The sequence below is a fragment of the Dermacentor andersoni genome, chromosome 11 (genome assembly GCF_023375885.2).
Source record: "Dermacentor andersoni chromosome 11, qqDerAnde1_hic_scaffold, whole genome shotgun sequence".
In the NCBI taxonomy this organism is placed as follows: domain Eukaryota; kingdom Metazoa; phylum Arthropoda; class Arachnida; order Ixodida; family Ixodidae; genus Dermacentor; species Dermacentor andersoni.
In genome coordinates, this window is record NC_092824.1 from 42,251,669 (window position 1) to 42,270,385 (window position 18,717).

General features: G+C 45.8%; 1 protein-coding gene across 4 annotated transcripts in view; it reads right to left on the reverse strand.

Annotated features, from left to right (window-relative positions):
• Positions 1 to 18,717, reverse strand: part of LOC129381709 (uncharacterized) — a 98,312-nt gene that overhangs the window by 27,126 nt on the left and 52,469 nt on the right. The window contains exon 4 of one of the 4 annotated variants that reach the window (XM_055064773.1): positions 12,903 to 13,095. The exons of 2 other annotated variants lie outside the window; for them this stretch is intronic. In XM_055064773.1, coding sequence (XP_054920748.1) covers positions 13,070 to 13,095 — 26 coding nt within the window. In that variant the 3' untranslated portion in view covers positions 12,903 to 13,069. Of the gene's footprint in view, positions 1 to 12,902; positions 13,096 to 18,561; positions 18,691 to 18,717 lie in introns of those variants that run through there. One more of the 4 variants, XM_055064774.2, reaches the window with a different exon arrangement.

The window sequence follows — 18,717 nt, forward strand, 5'->3', positions numbered from 1 at the left end:
CTAGTTGGGACCAAATGCTAGTACGAAAGGAGCGGTCGGGCGGGTCCGCATGAAACCCCTTTCCCGCGCGTACGCCACCGAAGGGGCAGATCTCGTTGGTCTCCACCTCCCCGTCGTTCGAGGCTCGCGTCTTTCACCTTTCGCTGTTGTGGTCGTTCGCTCGGTTACGCCGCGGGCGCTCGCCGCAGGAGTGGGCCATTAAGAGCTGCCCTGTAAAACGCAGTTCTACTTTAGCTGATGCAAAAGGCTTCTTCAATGCCGAATGTCTCACTTCCGAGGGCACATTTCTGGACTTTTGCCTGAATACTCCTTGTGAGCGCGTTGAAGACGCAGATGTATTTTTAATACATAGGACGGTTAGCTTTTTAACTAACCATCATTGACATACATTTCTACTCACCGGTACCTCTTTCATGTAGGATATACGTGATGTCATGAATAAAGGAAGGCTTCTATGTTGCTTGACACTTCAACGAAGACAGCTCCTATTTTCAAGTTCAGACATCACAGACAACCGAAAGCACCAGTGTTCAATTTCTGCCAAGCGAGATCATAAATAGAGCGCTAAATATCAATGAAGAAACTTAGCGCTCGAATTGAGCGAGTCGCCTAACCATTAACCCGCGATTTAGTTTGTCAACCTCTAAATAGGCAAAAGGTGTTTTTGTCGTACCATAACAAGAGTCGGCCATTTCGAGCTAATTTGATCGTATCCTTGCAGGAATGCTACTGGAACCGGACGAATGGAACAGCAAGACTCCTGCAGTGTCAGAGTATGCGATCAATCGTCTGCCAAGAAGTCGAAACACAAATGTGAAACATGTGGTAATTTTTTTAGAAAGGGCTGACCATCTACCTGCACATTACTGCACGCATACCGGCGAGAAACCATACAAATGTGGAATATGTGCGAGATGATTCGCGGACAGGTCGAATTTCCATAATCATCAACGGATTCACACAGGTTTGAAACCCCATATCTGCCAAATATGTACTAAACCATTCAAAAACACAACGGAACTTAAAAGTTATCTCAAATCACACAGTAACGACAGGCCTTTCGTTTGCGACATATGTAGTCTGCCGTATAAGCACATTGCAAATCTCCGAAAACACCGCGAAACAGTTCACGGCTGTAAAATGCCGTAAGAGTACAAACAGTGTGGATTTCGGTTCGCAAAGAAAGAAAACCTCGACGCACATATGTGGCAGAATAATAGGTGCCTATTGTGTGGATATTCGTTTAGAGATGCATTTGAACTCATCGTACATCTCGAGACGCATACGGGTGGGCACTCCCAACAGTGTGACTAGGGCGCAAGTGCAGTAAATTGCCCACGGGTTTTGCATAAGAACCTGACCATGAACCCTTACAGGAAGAAATAACCGCTGACATTCTCCCGGGCTTCTTTTGGCGTTTAAGCTGCTGAGTGAAATGCAAGACGTAAAGCATGCCGCTTGATTTTTCAAAATTACGAGACAAAACGTCGTCTGGAACAGCATTTGGGATGCTTGAATGTCGAAGTATACTGCAGGTCCTGGCTACAGCTCACTCTTTGCAGAACTATGTTGTTCGCCAACGTAGCTTTAGCAAACTCATTTCTCGACAAAACCTAATGGGCTGCGAGTTCGTGTTTTGTGTGTCTATAAGGTTGCAATGTTCGCACAAGATCCTTGACACCTCGTTTAGTTGTGCAAGCGGTCTGACAGCCTACTAGTAAACAAGATTTACCTAAGTATCCTTTTAATTATTCTGCAGTGTGAATAGAAGGGAACACCTCTCATTAGGAATCATTTAAAAAGTAGGTACTGTTTTCTTGGAAAAAAAATGCCTGCCAATAATTGAGGTCCATAGGCCTTGCTGCCTTCCAGAGACAGCTTTTATGACAACATATAAACATAAACCGGGGGAAGCTTATTTTCCTTACAAATTGTTAGTGCACGTAATGTTTTGGTTCTCTCTTTGGGTCTTTTATTCATACGGAATATTTTTGTTCTTTATCATGCTGTTGACAGCAGTGAGATTGTAATACACTGTCGAATGTTTTACGAATGGGAATATTTTAGTTGTTGTTTTAAAGTACACTTTCTTATTCACTCGGAAGTCGTCTCTTTTGACTTTTAATCCACTCTAGTTACAGCTGTAGTCTTTTAGCCTGATTTGACAAACGTATCCCTGTGAGGGAGATGCAGTTTTAGTTACATTATTGACACGCGTGGTTGTACGTCTTCTTGCTATGAGCGCGTTTGACCGGCTAACAAATCTTAAGTTACTTCTCATTGCATGACGCGCCTGCATATATCAGAACAGTCTCCAAAATTCTCGTCAATTCTATGTTTTTTCCTTCATTGTTGTCCAACCTTTTGTTATCAAATTGCACGCACAACGCGAATACATGTGTGCATTCTGTAAGGCGCGCGAGCACCAAGGATTCCGCTGGAATCTTCTACGAACCGTGCGTCGATAGCCGACGCTACTTAATCGCAAATCATTTGTTCGACGATTGACTCATGTGCCCGGCACTATCTTTCTGCCCCAATGTACCTTGTTTTGTGGATGCCAGTTTGCCCTATAGAGAGTATTTCGTGACTCCCAGCTCTTGTCACTGCGTCGTTCACCCTTGCAACAACTTGACATCTCGTAGAGGTCCTTCGTGGTGACCGAATAAACCCCAGCAGCCGTGAAAATAACGTGAACGTCGTCATGGACGAGCGAGCTCGCCGCAGGCTACGACTACTGCCTGAGTATGGACCTCTACCCCATAAGATTAGGAGGATCGTGGTCCATACAACCACCACAGTGGGAGTGCCTGTGTCACCCGTAGTGATGTGTGCTGTAAAAGCCAAAGAAGCCACCGATCATTAGCGCATCACCGTTTCGAGATCTGGAAAGCTGGCCAGAAACCTGCGCAAGTACCGCTGTGTTTAACAATTGAATCTGTGGCAAGCTGCGGTTTCGCAGTTTCGCAGTGGATTTCTGCAAACATTCACCAGCATCGTGCCCAAGGAGCGGGGCGCAGTTGAATGGGTACGCTGTGATATTCAGGGCCGAAATACAGTCACGTCGACCCGCACATGTCCGAGAGGAAAGCGTTCTTCCACACCTTCGGGTTGAACAAAGTAGCTTACACGGGAATGATACGTAAACCAGCCAAGACCATTACAAATTTTCTAACGGAAGCCACGGGCCTAGCAAATACGTTGGAAAAGCGCACTAAGCAACATCGACACCTGGTGTTCTCGCCGAGGTGAAAATATCTAACACTTTAGGCTCCGACTAAATCCGAAAGACCACCATAAATTTCACGCGAAGAACTACTCAAGAAGTTTTCTTCGACGCAGCCTCTAGTAGCCTTATTTGGTGACGTCGCCTGAGAGGAGATCCAGCAGCCATTCCTAGTCCCTGAATTGCTGCTTCTGAAGCCTGGAGTGATGGCCTACGTTACTGTCTTCTGCCGTCTGCATCGTCCTTCGCACCCGCACCTGTCAACTACTCGCTCTGCTGCAACTGAGAAGCCGGATACGTCTATTGCTTATACCCTTAACATGAGCATACGATCTTTTGCTGTCAACAGTTTGCGTTCACAGCAAGATGAACGACCCCGTGAAATTGCTGACTCTTTGGCTGCTACTGAATGGAGACCCCGATGACTGTGCCGATCGCCGTCGCCACGGCATTACCTCTCACTGCAGTGCCCAGAGTACACTGGGCCAAAACGTGACTGATTTGTGGGTCCATATCTAGTAAACTAAGCTCAGCAACCTATGGAGGTGCGCTTGCTGTTCGTTGTAGTGCCGAAGGTCCTCGGCCGCCAACGCAAGATCAGTCGTTCCACCACGAAGGATGGACATGCTGCCATTTCGACGAAGCTCCGAAGGAAAAAAACCAAGTTGCCTAAAGGATACCCGACGACGCCACGTAAAAGTGGGACAGTGCGATGCAGCCGACACTGCGAAATAACCAAGTCCACGAACCACCAACATAGACGTCGCCGAGCAGTCGCCATTTTTGTGGACACAGGACCCGACTCCTCCGTTATGAATGAACCCTTAACCACGCCGTCGATGACATTCATGACTGCATGGCAAGAACCCCAAATCCGGGCAGTTGGAGGTCACGTGATAAGGAAGACTGGAATGAGCACGCACATCGAACACAAGACGTGTAGGAGATCCTTGCCTCGCAGAATCATCGTTGTTTCGCAGGATCACAACTCACCCGCCTTCGCATCAAGCACCAGCCAAGGACCGTCGCACAACGCTCCAGGCTTCGACGACGCTTCGTCGAATACTAGGTCGGCGACCATGTTTGAGTTTGCACCCCTATAAGGCGGCATGTACTGAGTCTAAAGCTACGTTATTTCGAACTCTGCACGAACATTCAGTGACTGTGCGCATGTAGTTCCACATAGTGGCATGCGGAATGCAATTACAGCAGTGCCGCTTATGTGCGTAAGCAGTCCATGTTGTACGCCTTAAGCGGTTTTACCATAGATAACCAACTATATTTTGTTGATATATTAATGATCATTTGTGCGTGTTACTGTTTTCGCACGATATTTTTCAAGCACATTGACGCATGCGCTTTTTACCTTGTTCCGGTGAACGCGTTTCACTGCCTAACAAGTGTTAAGTTATCGCTCCGCTTATGACGGGCTTGCATGTATCAGAACCTTCTGGGTCATCCTCAGTCATTTTGTCTGCTGTTTATGCTATAAATGAACCTTTTGTAATCAGATTACATGCGTGACCAGAATACCGGCAAACATTCTGTGAGGCGCTTGAGCTCATGCGATTAGTCTGGAATCTTCGACTAAACATTTATAAATAACCGACTCTCTTGAGCCACAGATGAGTTTTCCGACGGTTGAAGCATGTGCTCGCTGCTATCATTCAGCCCGAGTGTAACTTGTTTTGTAGGCGCAGTTTCACACAATAAAGAGTTGGTTTCATGACTCGTGTTTCTTGCTACTGTGTTTTTCACCGTCCCTGCAACGTAAAAATATCGACGATTAAACCGCGTCTTAGTAGAACTTTTGTCGACAGTAAAAAAACATTGTGTGTGGCTCTGCTTTCGCAAACACCAGAGACCGGCAGAGCTGGGGGAATGTAAGGCTACAGAAAAGTTATTGCAGTGCTCTTCTGTGGGACGTTTAGGTCGGGACCACGCGCCATTTCAGGCGCCCGCCGCCGCAGAAGCGATTTGCTGAGACGCCATATGTGTGGGTTTCGTATGCCAGACGCTGCACCGACGCGACGCGGCGGGAAACGTCGCACTTTCGCTCTGATGCAAGCGTAAACCCCGTCTTCGCGGAACTTCAGTTCGATAGTCAAAGAAAAACCTCTCATTCAAGTGAATGGTATCTGCATTCACTCGCATTACTTCACTGGTGGATGTACTACCTGTGTCAATTGAAGCACGACCAAGGAATCCCGTGACCGAAGCACAATTGAAGGTAATGTGACCGCCGTCACCTAGTAAGTACCACTGACAGGCTTGCACATCCGGTTTTACTGCACAAGCGATGGTGCTCACCCTATGCTAAGATTTTATTGCATGTATTTTATTTTTCATTTTATGCCTTTCAACTTACAGAGAAACAAAACAGAAGAGAAAATATCGCAGTATCAATGCTGATGAATGGCAGAGGGAAAGGCACTTCGCTGTTCGCATCTCATTTGGCGCCGACAGCAGAATAATTTAGCGCATTTTAACAAGAGACAATATGGGGGGAGGAAGACAACAAATGCAACGAGGTGGTTACGTAGCTTTTCTGCAGTTTCCTACACTACGCACGCAGATGTGGGAAGCATGCTCATTCTCGTAATAACGCAGGAGATGTGCTTTTACTTGGGTATGGGAATCGATAAGTTGCTTTTTGGAAGCGTTGATATCAAGAAAATACATTTTTCTGGCTTCATTGAACGCGGAATTTCACGTTTCAAGGAGATTTTTCTACGCGACCCGTGCTTCCCACGTCTGTAATTTCACCATCGCCGCAAATCGTAAAGCGAAACATACTACAGCCGAAATATATAAGGTCATTTCACGTCCCAGGAAGAAGTACGTAGGTTGTAGAGTGCAACACGGAAGTGCTTCTTTCCTTGCTAATCAACGTACTCCAAAATAAGAGAAAAATACCACTGCTTGTCGATTGGGCCTCACTGGTTAGGTTAATTGAAAGCACCATAAAAAGATGCAATAAAGAGCAGGTCAGTTAAGTTAATCATCTCCTAAGCTAAAAGGAAGCAGGCGTTCCCCGACATGTGCTTTCCAGTTATGCGATACACGATAAGTAGGCGAGTAGCAGACCATCAGTAGCAACCGCCATAAAATATGCAGTTTAGTTAGTCGGCGAGTCATCTAGAGCGTCCACGAGGGAGAGGTTTTGCCCGAGGACGTCTTAGAAAGCTGGAATTATGATGAGCCAACGGCAATGCAGTCGTCGTATCTCGATAGTATTAAAGAACTAGAAAAACTACTCGATTACATTAGCGTGACGTTTAATGTCCATTCTGTAGCGTATACACGATGGTGCAGTTTCCACACGGTTGCCTCCACAGGTGCTCATTTGTCGGCATGTTTTTGGTGTGCCTTGACCCCAAGGACTATAGCACATGGGGGTCGGACCTTTCGTTCCCTCATCGTGAGCGGCTTAGCCGTGTCTGAAGAAAAAGGTGATTAGGACAGTTGAGCCCATGCTGAGGTGCCAGCGCCGTTTAAGGGCCCTCGACGGAGGCACCCCACGGTACTGCCTTGGATTTTTCTTGTACCCCAAGTGACCCCACATGAAAAATTCGGCGTTCGTATTTTCCTCCGCCATCCTTCGGGTTCTTTTTCTGGCGCCATTCCTTTCTCTCATGAAACCTCCACTCTTTCTATTTGCTTGTACGACTCGCGTATGCATTCTTTCATGTTAAGTCCTGCAAGGTCCCATAGTTGAGCTTCGCGCCGTTGGCTGTCACTGCAATCTAAACAAAATACAAGCCTATGAGAACCCGATCTTCTCCTTCAGTACCTAATCGCAACGCATCAAGTAACTTCACTACCCATGGAGGCTTACCAACTCCTTCACTCGACCGAACTACTTTCTAAACTACGAGAAAACTGAAAACCAAGCTAGAATACCTTCTGCTGCTGGCAATTCTTTCACCGACACCCTAGACGCTTGCTATAAAGTGATAACAATTGTCAGCGGAGACCACCTCCTCAAGGTTCGTTACATATAGCACTACGAGGAGCCAGCTAATCTTGCGAAATTGGGAGGTATGCTAATCAACATCATACTCTACTGATCCATGAGCAGCACGTGAGGAGTAATATCTGAGGCCCATGTTATCGATAATTGCCGGAACAGAGTTCTTCGAGGTGTGAAAACAGCGGAAGGTGACTAATGCACAGAGCATCAACATACGGTGTTGAGGCACTGTGCTCAACACAGAGCATCACAAATCCGGTGTGCTGCTGTCCTGGAAATCAAAACAAATGCCAACTGTGCTTCTTAGACTGACCTTTCCATCTAGTGATCTGCCATGGACCATATAAGAGAGATATACCTTGAAATGGTAAGACCCTGCATTCCAAGCACGCGATGACATTTTAATGTCATGTATAATTTCTGTAGCTGGGTACGCATATAATAACCTTGTCGAAATCCATGTTGATACTTTGTTAAAATAATATGTTTGTCAAGAAACTGCATTATGTAGTTATTCATAATATGTTCTAAAAGTTTACATGCGCTACAAGTTAAGGAAATCGGACGATAGTTCTGTATACAGTCTTTCCTCCCATTCTCAAGGACAGGTTTTACTCTGGCAATTCCCCAGTCGTCCGGAACTTGCCCCCTCAGATAGTGATCTAGAGAAGAGTACAAACAAGTATTTTGAGACCCATTCTGCGTATCTCTTAATAAATGCGTTTGGTATGTCATTTGGCCCTGGGGACTTCTCTACACCGAGTTTTAAGAGCATATTCGAAAAGGCAGCTTCCCTATTTAGAACATTAGAACGCCGCCGCGACGCCCGGCCGGCGTTCGCCGCCGAAAGTTCGTCAGCGAAGTTCGCCCTGTGTGGGTCGGCCTTTGTAGTTTTGACATGCGTTTCATGGTTCTCGTCTCATTTCACACGGATAGGACACATTTTAGCGCATTGCGACATGGAAGCGAAAAAAAAAGAGCTAGGGGTGGGGGAGGGGCAAGGAATGAAAGGCAACGAGATGCTTTTAACTAGGGCTTCTTGACTTCCCTTACACTACACTTGGGGATGTGGAAAAGATGTTCGATGGAGTAGTGTCGCAGGAAACAAGGTTTCGTTTAGTGAGTATGTGAACCATTACGTAGGTATTTAGAGGCATTGTAATAAAGGAACACATATAAGAAAAGAACACACTCACACCAAATTATAATGGTTAAAGGATATTTTTCTGTACAACACGTGCTTACGCTGCCCGCTAGATTCTGATGGTCCCCAATCGGAAAGCGAAATGAAAATGTCAACGATTTGACGTGCCAAGGTTCCTTGCGTAACATATTCTCGAACGTGCAAGAGCACCGGCAAAGCTCGGAATGGTATACGGAAAGACATGTAAAAATTGCGGACACACTGGAGACACGCAGACTTTTGTTTCTCTGATGAACACATTATTTACTCGTGGAATTAGATGGCAAGGTAAAAATCCGGGAGCTCATGTGGTGGATCCAAACCGAAGGGAATACCTATCAGCCGCTTAAAGATTGCCCCCAGAAGTCATGTGAATACCGAATAGTCGAAACCATGGAAAGATGAATCAGACAAATGTAGCGAGTTACATGAGCTGGGGCCATTGTTAGTTGGCGTGTTGGGTTTTTTATCTGTTTTAGGTGACAAAACCGTAAATCCCAACCTACTGCTGCCCAAATGCATGACGTCATCCAGAAAAAAATACACAGAATGGAGACGGAAACTCAAGTTTCCCATAAAAAGAACGCGTTTTCTAGCTTCCGACTAATGTGCTGCTCACGTCATCTAAAAGTACTGCCTTCACTCATGAAAGTGCCGATCTCCGTACTAAGCAATGTACTAAAATATTGCAAGAGAAATAGACATGGCTTGGCGATTGGGCTTCACTGGCTTGGTTACTTGTAAGCACCACAAAAAGATGGCTTAAAGAACAGATCAGTTGTGTCAGTGGTATCCTAAACTAAAAGGAAGCTGACGTCCACCCCAGTCATGTGCTTTCCAGTTGTGCGCAATATGACAAGAAGCGAGTAGCAGACCGCCACTTCGTGTTCAACAACTACTAATGCGGCGATTGCCTATCTGCACAGAACACCTCTAAATATAAAAGAAACGCAACGCAATAAGAAATTCAGTTTCCTTCGGTGACGAAATATCTAAAGCAACAACAAAATGGAGCGTTCGCAGAGGCCGTCTTCAAAAGCTAGAATTATGAGGAGTACCTCCTAGGGCAATGCAGGTGCCCCATGTTGATGGAGCACGAGATGGGACCAAAGGAGAACTATGCAACGCTCAGAAAAAGTATTACATTAATTTACCGTGACGTTTAACGTCCATTCCGCTGTGTATGCTGTTAGATACGGGACCTTTTCCTGAGCCTACTTCGAGTTGACCAGACCACATCGAATCGCGTTACACCTAATTACGGGGCGCATAAGCACGTCTACCACGCTCCCGAGGCGCGGCACTTCCAAACAAGTTGACGTCCCCCGCCTCGTGCGCCCCGTGGGGAGCTATTGTCCCTCTGCTTGACTCTTCCTGAAAGTGAAAAGGGAGCCCGCCGCGATTCCAGGTAACCTTGGTCCCGAGCGAAGCTGGTTTGCAGCTCTCAAAGTTCGCTCGAAATCAAACCGTCTCCCCCCATCCGCCTATTGTGACGGCACTTGCTAGGCACGAGGCAACGACGGCCGTAATGCACCGTGAAGCCCTGCGAGCAATCCCCCACCGTCTGCTTTTGTGAAGGCAGTTGCAGACCGGGAAGGCAATACCGCAGACAAATATTTCCTGGGACAATTGGAGCCCAAGGAGTGACCCTCTGAGCCGAATGTGACGTACACTCGCACGGGCGCCTACTATTGGCCGAAAATGATGCCACCTGAGCGGGCTCGCCGATTGGCCGAACGTGACGGGACTTCGAGACACCGAAGGGGTTAAAAGCTAGAGACCGGGAGCAGCAAGAGAGCATTTCTTCATTCATCTCTTTCGAGCTTCTTGCCACGGGCTGCAGCGTCCGAGTTGCTACCGGCCCGTAGTGATTTTATGACTGTTAATTTCTTTGTACTCTCACTGTAAATAATGTAAATAAACCTCAAGTTTTCACCCCGACGTCCTCCTCAACCTCGGCCAACACCCGCACCCAACGGCAAGGTCCGAATATCTGGGGGACAGCAATTCGTATTGTCCTCCAGATCAAACAATGCACGAGGCTGTGGTTGCCGGATAAATGATCCACCAGGGGCGTCTAGGCCATCATGTGCTTGGTGCGCCGTGATGTCAAAGAACCCAGCGCATTGGGGTACGACCATTCCGTGCCTTGCCGTACTCGGTGTAACCGTCCGTGGAAAAGGCTATCACAGCGGTTGAGCGGTCGGGGCCTTTAAATGCCCCTCAGAAGGGGCACCAAACACTTTTGGCTTGGACTTAGCATGTACTTAATTAGTCATTAGAGAAGTAATCGTAATTATTAGGTTTAGTAATAAATTATTATTAAATTAGTAAGTTTATTATTGATTGCCAACATTGGTTTCGTCGGGGTTATTCATGCGAAACACAGTTAGCCGGCTTTTTACATTACCTACATTCATACCTAGACCTAGGGTTTAAAGTTGATGCTATCTTCCTGGATTTCTCAAAAGCTTTCTATCACGTTGCTCACCATACACTTGTACTGAAGCTAATTAACCTTGACATACACCCAACCGTTATTGGATGAATTAAGGATTTCCTCTCATCCAGAGTACAATACACGTCTGTTAAGAACTAATTCCTGTCCTACCAAAGTAACCTACGGTGTTCCGCAGGGCAGCGTTCTTGGCCCTTTACTTTTCTTAATCTATAATAATGACCTGCCTAACTGTGTCTTCCCACATCAGAATTTTTGCCGATGACTGCGTAATATATCGATTAATTTCATGCGACAATGACAAAGATACTCGTCAAACCGATCTTAACGCTAATAGCACATGGCGTTCGACATGGTTGATGACTCTTAATACAGCTAAAACGAAGTTATTGTCATTTACTAGGCGCAACCACCGTATTCCAACATTGTACGTAATATATAACAACATAATTTAACTTACAACTTCATAGAAGTACCTTTGTGTTCACTTACAGTCTGATCTAACGTGGCATCATCACATGCGCCTGACGTTTGCAACAGCTAACCGCTCATTACGCCTCCTCAAACACAACCTTAAGCACACTCCAGCTAAACTACGCATACTAGCATACATCACATTAATACGCCCCAAAATCGAGTATGCATCAGCTATCTGGGATCCTTGTCATACATATATCACCCAAGAAATCGAATCACTGCAAAACCGCGAGGCCCGTTTCATTTTTTTCTGATTATTCACCCTATACTAGCATTTCAGCACTAAAAGCTCGCTCTCAGCTTGACGACTTATCTGAACACCGCAGAATTGCCCGCCTCTTGCTGCTGCACAAACTATCATCATCCGCACATTCACCGATCTTCGAACCAGCGACAGCCTTCTTTACACGCACAGACCATATCTTGAAGATAAAACGCATAAGTTGTCGCTCAGCTAAATATGCTAACTCCTTTGTTCCCCGAACAATTGTTGCATGGAATAACCTGCCATCACGCACTGCTACTCAAACCGATTTCGCAACCTTTCAGGAACATTTACACAATAGTTACGTGTAAATATCTGTCATGTACTCTTTTAACATTTCTTCGTACGTTGTTCAGTGTATATAATGTTTGATCATTTGTTTTATCCTTCTGCGTGTAGATTGTCCAAGTGTATTGAGGTCTCATGAATTTGTTAAGGTGTCAACTGACGCAGTTTCGAGCAACACCTCATTTTACTTGTTTTACATTGTGCCTATTTAATACGCTTAATTTGTTTTCTCAAAGAGTTTTGTATTTTCTATCTGATGTCTACTTCACTAATGTATTTCGTATATTGTTCTACTTGTGTATTTTACTAGGCTTCGTACTTTTGTATAACTTTTGTGTTTTTTGTAAGACTTTTCTATAACGTTTGTGTACCTTAGTTGTTTTTTTCCGTAACGCGCAAAGCTCGCATTTTTTCATGTATCCGTTCCCCCTATGTAATACCCCTTCGGGAGCTCTTAGGGGTATTATGAAATAAATAAATAAATAAATAAAACCACAGACTGACCTATCGAGCGAAAATTGGCAGTTGCCTTTTCCTGTCTCCATCTTCGACCTTTTTTTCTGTCGTCTTTCCCTTCTCTCTGTCACGTCCTGCCTTCACACTTTTTTCCCGTCTTTCTCTGGTGGTTTCGGTTTACGCTTGTGAAGCGTACCCACTCCTGGATATAGTTATTCGGCTTATAGTAGCAATGTACAGTTCGCATGTGGACTCTTGCATGTCCTAAATGAGTCCAACTGTGTCCCCAAATTGGACTCCGCACGGGGGGGCCGAGGTATGAGAACCGCATCAAAGATACAAGAAGCCCATCTTTTACTTCACAACCTGATCACCGCCCCCTAAAAAAAGGGGGACATAGCAATGATCTTAGCACCTTTTTCACTCGCCCGTTTCCATGCAGTAAACAGTGAGAATATGAAAACAAATCTAGTACAATTTCTCGTGTTGTTGCTGGCAGTTCTTTAACTGACACCCTAGGCGCGGGCTATAAGGTGATGAAAATGGTCAGCGGAGACCTCTCGCTGGAGGTTCGTGACAAACTAGCGTACGAGATGCTAACCAGTCTCGCGAAACCTCGAGATATTCCGATCACCAGCATACAACACTGATGCATGAAAAGCGCGTGCGGATAAATATAGCGGCAGTAGCCAGCTCACCTGTGCAAAATGGGCTGTACAAAGCCACCCCTCGGACCGGTTCGCTCACACACCCCATTGCAATGTGTGAACTGAGATGGGGACCACGTAGCATAATCAGGATCATGTGCAAAATGGAGAAAGAAAGGAAAAAGAGGTCGTCACCCTAAATGTCAAAGGGAATATCTCGCTTGAGTAAGCACATAAATGGTGCTCAGTTTTTCACTACGCAGCCCTCGCTAATGGGAAGGGTCAGGGGGCAACGTTGCACAGGCCAACGTTACTTGCCCGGTCTCTGCACAGCGAGCCATTGGCGGCAATCGTTAAATCATCTTCGCCCACTCTACGAGAGAGCTAGGCGACTCCAGAACCGTCGGGCTACGTCAACACCCGAAACACGCACGAACAGCCTGCAAGCGCGGGTATCCAGAGCCTCCGAGAAGGCAAGGGACACCACTTTCGAGCCGCTGGTTCCTAAAAACTGGCATATTTCACTTGATCGCGGCAAAAACAAAAAAAAATCATCGATCAAGACAAAGGGAACACAAACTTCAAATCTACCCTGGCGCGTGGAACACTTTCCTTTTATTAGTACTATTATGGCGTTTACGATAATATATTGCAATGCGAGATGGCTAATTCGCAACCTTGATGACCTTACCAAACTATTATTTGAACATAAGCCTAAGGTATTTTAGAGCCCAGGCGAAGCATTTAAACTGCAATCAAACTTCCTCCGTTGATAGGCCATCTCCTGAAAACACCTTGACGATGGCATTGCCTCATTGGGTGGTGTGGCAGTATTTGTGCAGACGAGTCTGTCACTTATCGTCTACAATTCAAAACGCGCCTCGTGACAGCGTCCATACAAGTAATTCTAAATAATGGATTGGCTACAATTCCTTCTCTTTGGCTTCAATTTAAATGTGTAATAATGAAAATAGGATGTTATGGCTGGGGAGTAGAAAGCTCAACAGTTTGTAGGGAGACTCTTGGTGCAAGGCGATAGGTAAGCGCGCAGAGCAAGTTCCCCTAACCTCCGGTGAGTGGTTATTAAATAAAGAGGAGACTACCCATTGCAAAGTATCGTACAATTCAGATTCTTCTATTGATTCAGCGCTTAGTTCGAATGGACTTCTTCCCTACTTGTAAAGGAATGTTATAAAATCTTGTTCGGCAATGACCAATTCACAGTAGCGTCTACTCTAATGCAGCAACACCCTTCTTCTCCGCATGTTATTATATTGAAGCTAGCTTGGGTCAATTGGTCGTATTTTAAACAGTCAACACGCCTAATTTGATACTTCATACGCGAACTTGGCATGGATAACGCATTGGCATACCTCAGCATTTTATTACTGACAAAGTAGAACAGTTCATTGTGCGAGCAAATGACAATGCATGCAAAAGTAAGGAAATGAGGAGTGCGAAAAGGCGCGAAAAAAATTAATCAAAGCATGGAGCACTTTTCATCGATACCCAAACGCGTAAAACTTTATCGAATCGGAAGAGGTAAGTCAAAGTGTAGGCCGACGTAAGGGCAAGCTGGAGAACAAGCTGGCGCTGTTTCTCTCTCGCAAAAGGTCCTGCACACACGAGATACAAGTCGGGCCTGTGTTAACAAGCTCACAATAGCAGGGAACTCATCCGTAGACCCTGCTCAATGGCTGAGAAGGGAGCCTAGAAGACCATGCATGTACTCTTGGTGAACACTTCGAGCATGTGTGTAGCTCTATGCCGAAAATTCAACCATCTTTATCTTTTCCTTAAGATCTATTACAGCTTCTCTAATCTTCGAAGAACACTTGTGTCCGGCACGTTAATTTCGCCGCGTTTTCAACTGGCTTACTTCTGCACTACCAACTAAGCCTTTTAATCTATCATTCGGGCACCCTGAAATGTAATCATGGTGATAGAGAGAAATAAAACTTTATTCAAGCTCCTGGCTTGACTCAAGAAGAGCGGGCGCCGGGAGGCTAGCCCAAGAGGAACCTCCCTTCCTCAGCTTTGGTCTTGGGGGCGTCGTCGGCCAGCCGGACTAGCCAGATTTGATCCTTCGTGCATTCGCCGATCAACATGTCAGAGCTTGTTTGCTTATTTCATCGTTTTATGTATCAGCTCACTTCACTAGTGCTGAGTGTGAAACATAATTTACGATTATGGCGTCATCACTCCCAAGGATAGCAACCGGGCTTCAGTGTCCGCGGTCTGGCATGTGTTCTCCATTCGTAGCGTAGGCCGTGGCTAAACACAGAAACGAGAAAAATGCGTCTCACATGTCTAGGAGCAGTAGCATAACTCCAATCACGGGCCCAGTGGACATTCACGAAGCCTAAACCACATCGAAAGACAGTTCAGGGTGAGACACTGCAATTATGGTGGTCTTTTTGTGCTTAAGCTGAAGCTTTTTGGCGCGCCATCCCGGACTTTGTTGCTAATTGAGGCTGCTGCTGTGTTACCGAATAGGTGCGTACTTCACGTCGCTTCTCACGCATGCGTTTTGCAGTTTTCCATTATGCCACAAGCTCACGGATGAACCGAAAAAAAAACAGTCAGCACTTACACCTGTCATTGGAGTTTTACACTTCACCCTGTACACACCTGTTTTTACACAATGCCCACAACTGTACTCGTTGGACATAATTTTCTTTTCCTTTATTTATAATTAACCGCGAGTAGGTACAACATTGTAGACTGCTTCCGATCAATATTTTCTAACACCAACAAAAAAATGTTTAGCGAAGATAACTTTTATGGCCCTCGACGCGTGCGCGTGTGCGCGGCGCCAACTACATCTTTGCAATTACAGCTGTTAGGAGGGTTTATGCTTAGATTTTCAACACCGTAAATGTATCGGCAAAACATGAATCTAAATAAAGCGACCATATCTCAGACACACACAATTGAAACGAAGAGGAAAATTTAATTTGCCTTTATATACATCAGAGAACGCATGCTTTGTCTGAAAGGTAAGCACTTCCTGGAAAGGCGCCTCATTTGACAAGGAGGTGAAGGCGTCATTCAGGCAGTAACCACGAAGTTTACTGGAGGACAACGTTGGCCACCGGTGTATATTGTTGTTATAGCTTTCTTACGATGAATCAATGTCAATATAGAGCACCTTGCGATGTGACCCGAGCAGGCTCCTCCTCTGGGCGAACTTCAAAAGCCATATCCCCGAAGAGGGCATTTACTAAGGCAATCGTTGGATTCTTCCACGAACGACTGCACTGAAGCATGCTCGCTAAATGTACCCGTTGATTGACTTCTTGAGGCTAATCTGCAGAATTCCCGCGTGTAGTGAACTTCAATGCTCTATCAGCTCTAGTTGCTGAAAGAACTTCCTTGTCTTGTCGGCGATAGGCCATGCACTTACATTAAAATTTTTCTTTCTACTGCGGCAGCGTCTGTCAAGCATTAAACTTGTACCACAACACACCGTTCAGAAATGTGGTCCTGTCTTCATGGTTCAGAAGTCAAGATTATGCAATTGCGTTCATGATTGTCCTTCTGATGAAATGGAGAGATAATGATTGTCTCATAGAATAATGCGGTGATGCCGACACGTGGGAAACGACCATTCCTTGAGCAGGATTTTTGCAATTCTTGCAGCAGTGCCTCGCGGATCACGACGCAAATTGACGGCAGGGCCTTTCTTACTAGAAAAAGGAAATTCTGGCAGCCACAACGCATATTAGTTTCCGGAGCGAAAATAGTGACCGCTCCAACGTGGTGCCAGCTGGTCACGTGTGCAGCGGGAACTATACGGTGTTTGTTGTAGATGAAATATTCTATTATATTGAAGTAACGTCGTTTGCAGGTTCGGGCCATCTATTAATTATTACTAATTTTAATTCCAGAAGTGCAACACGGGTCTGTGGTGTCTGAGTCACATGACGACTGCAGGAGGCCTTAGGGTGCTTACGCTTATGTCCCTCGAACTCGGTTGGGTCGAAAAAATTTTTGAGGTGAGGCATTTTGGCAAGAAACAGTTCTTTAGCATTGCGTGAAGGCTCTATACACAAATCAAAACACACTGAAGCGAGCAGGAGTGAGCCTGTGCTAAAAGAAAGCACTGACGTCACTCATACGTCACTTAGTCAATCGTCACTAGGATAGCTACAAACCCCGAGCTAACGGAAATGCCAACAATATGCCCACGTGCAAGAAAATGTTCCGTCGAGAGAGGATGTCTAGAGGAGGTCTTTCAAGCGTCAAGTGAATCCGCAATGTTTCACCGGCACCTCGGGCACTATCTGTGCGCTTGACAACCCCAGCTCCTTGGCGGAAATGGTCCTTGAGCTGGCAGGAAAACTGTGCTACACGGGGTAACAAGGTACAGAAACCAACATTGCCTAGTTTCAGCTGTTTATTCTGGCAACACCATTGCTGCTTTATACAGCACGGACATAAGAGTGGTTATCCCGGCCACGGCGGCCGAATTTCGATGGGGGCGAAATGCGAAATCACCCGTGTGCTTAGATTTAGGTGCTCGTTAAAAAACCCCAGGTGGTCGAAATTTCCAGAGTCCTCCACTACGGCGTGCCTCATAATCAGAAAGTGGTTTTGGCACGTAAAACCCCATAATTCAGTTCATAAGAGTGATCAGAGCACAACAACGCGCAGTGCATTAAAACCAGGCGGAAGTCATCAAGCTATGACAGTTACGCAACTCGTGCAACGCAAACGAGTTTCTCGATTCGCCTTTACTGCCTACCACGCTCCTGCCATGTATATGCGCACTCTGAACCACCTCCCGACGCGGTGTACAAGACAGCAACAGCAGCGCTAAGAAACAAAATAAACTTTAATTTTACGTACACGGACCGCGCATCACGGGCCTCCTAATTGCGAAATACGTTCCTCAAATGCCAACTAACTCGTTAAAGAATGGCTTCTACCCTTACAGAATATACAGTGGGACAATATACACCTGGGAAGTACGGCCACAGATTTCTATAACGTTCCACTTCCAGACACACACGCAATCAGCCCCGAATCAGGTGAGGGGATATCTTTAACCATTAGCTAAATGGGCGGGTTTTTGGCCGCATAGGGATTTCTACCCCCTAACTCTGGCCTACGAGCTGCGTGCAGTGCTCCTGAATCATTTGGTACAGCTAAAGAGCTGTAAAGGAGAGAAATTAGCAGCCGTTGTTATTTGTGATTGCCGTCTAACTTTTGCGATAACTAGCTCGGACGTTAAGAAATTAAAACGAAACTCCGGCAGGCTTTATTGCGGAAACTTTAGGGGTGATCTTAACCCTCTCAACATCAGTGACATACTTGTACGTCTTCACAAGGAAGTCTTGCACAAACTACGCCTCACAGATTTTTACATGTGTTGCTGAGCAGGTTATCTGGGCGCGGAATGCCTGTAGAGTAATGCCGTAGTCTTGAATTCGTTCACGGAAACCGGAAATGGCTATGCACATATTGTTTCAGGGCGCAGACACCCCTCGACACACCGGGTCGTAGCTCATTATTCATTGCTCTAACCGATCATTCGAGAAGCTGCCGATAGGATAATAGAACAGAAAAAGTGTTGCTTCCCTGGGTTGGTCTTTGAGCAGAAGGTAGGAACCTTGCGCGAAGGAAGCTGGCATCCTTCCACAAGAAAGATGCTTTGGTCCATAGACCAGTAGTGTGTGGCGACCTTGATGCACTGAGCCATCAATGGTGGTCTCCTGTTCACCCAATCAACAAAAAATGAA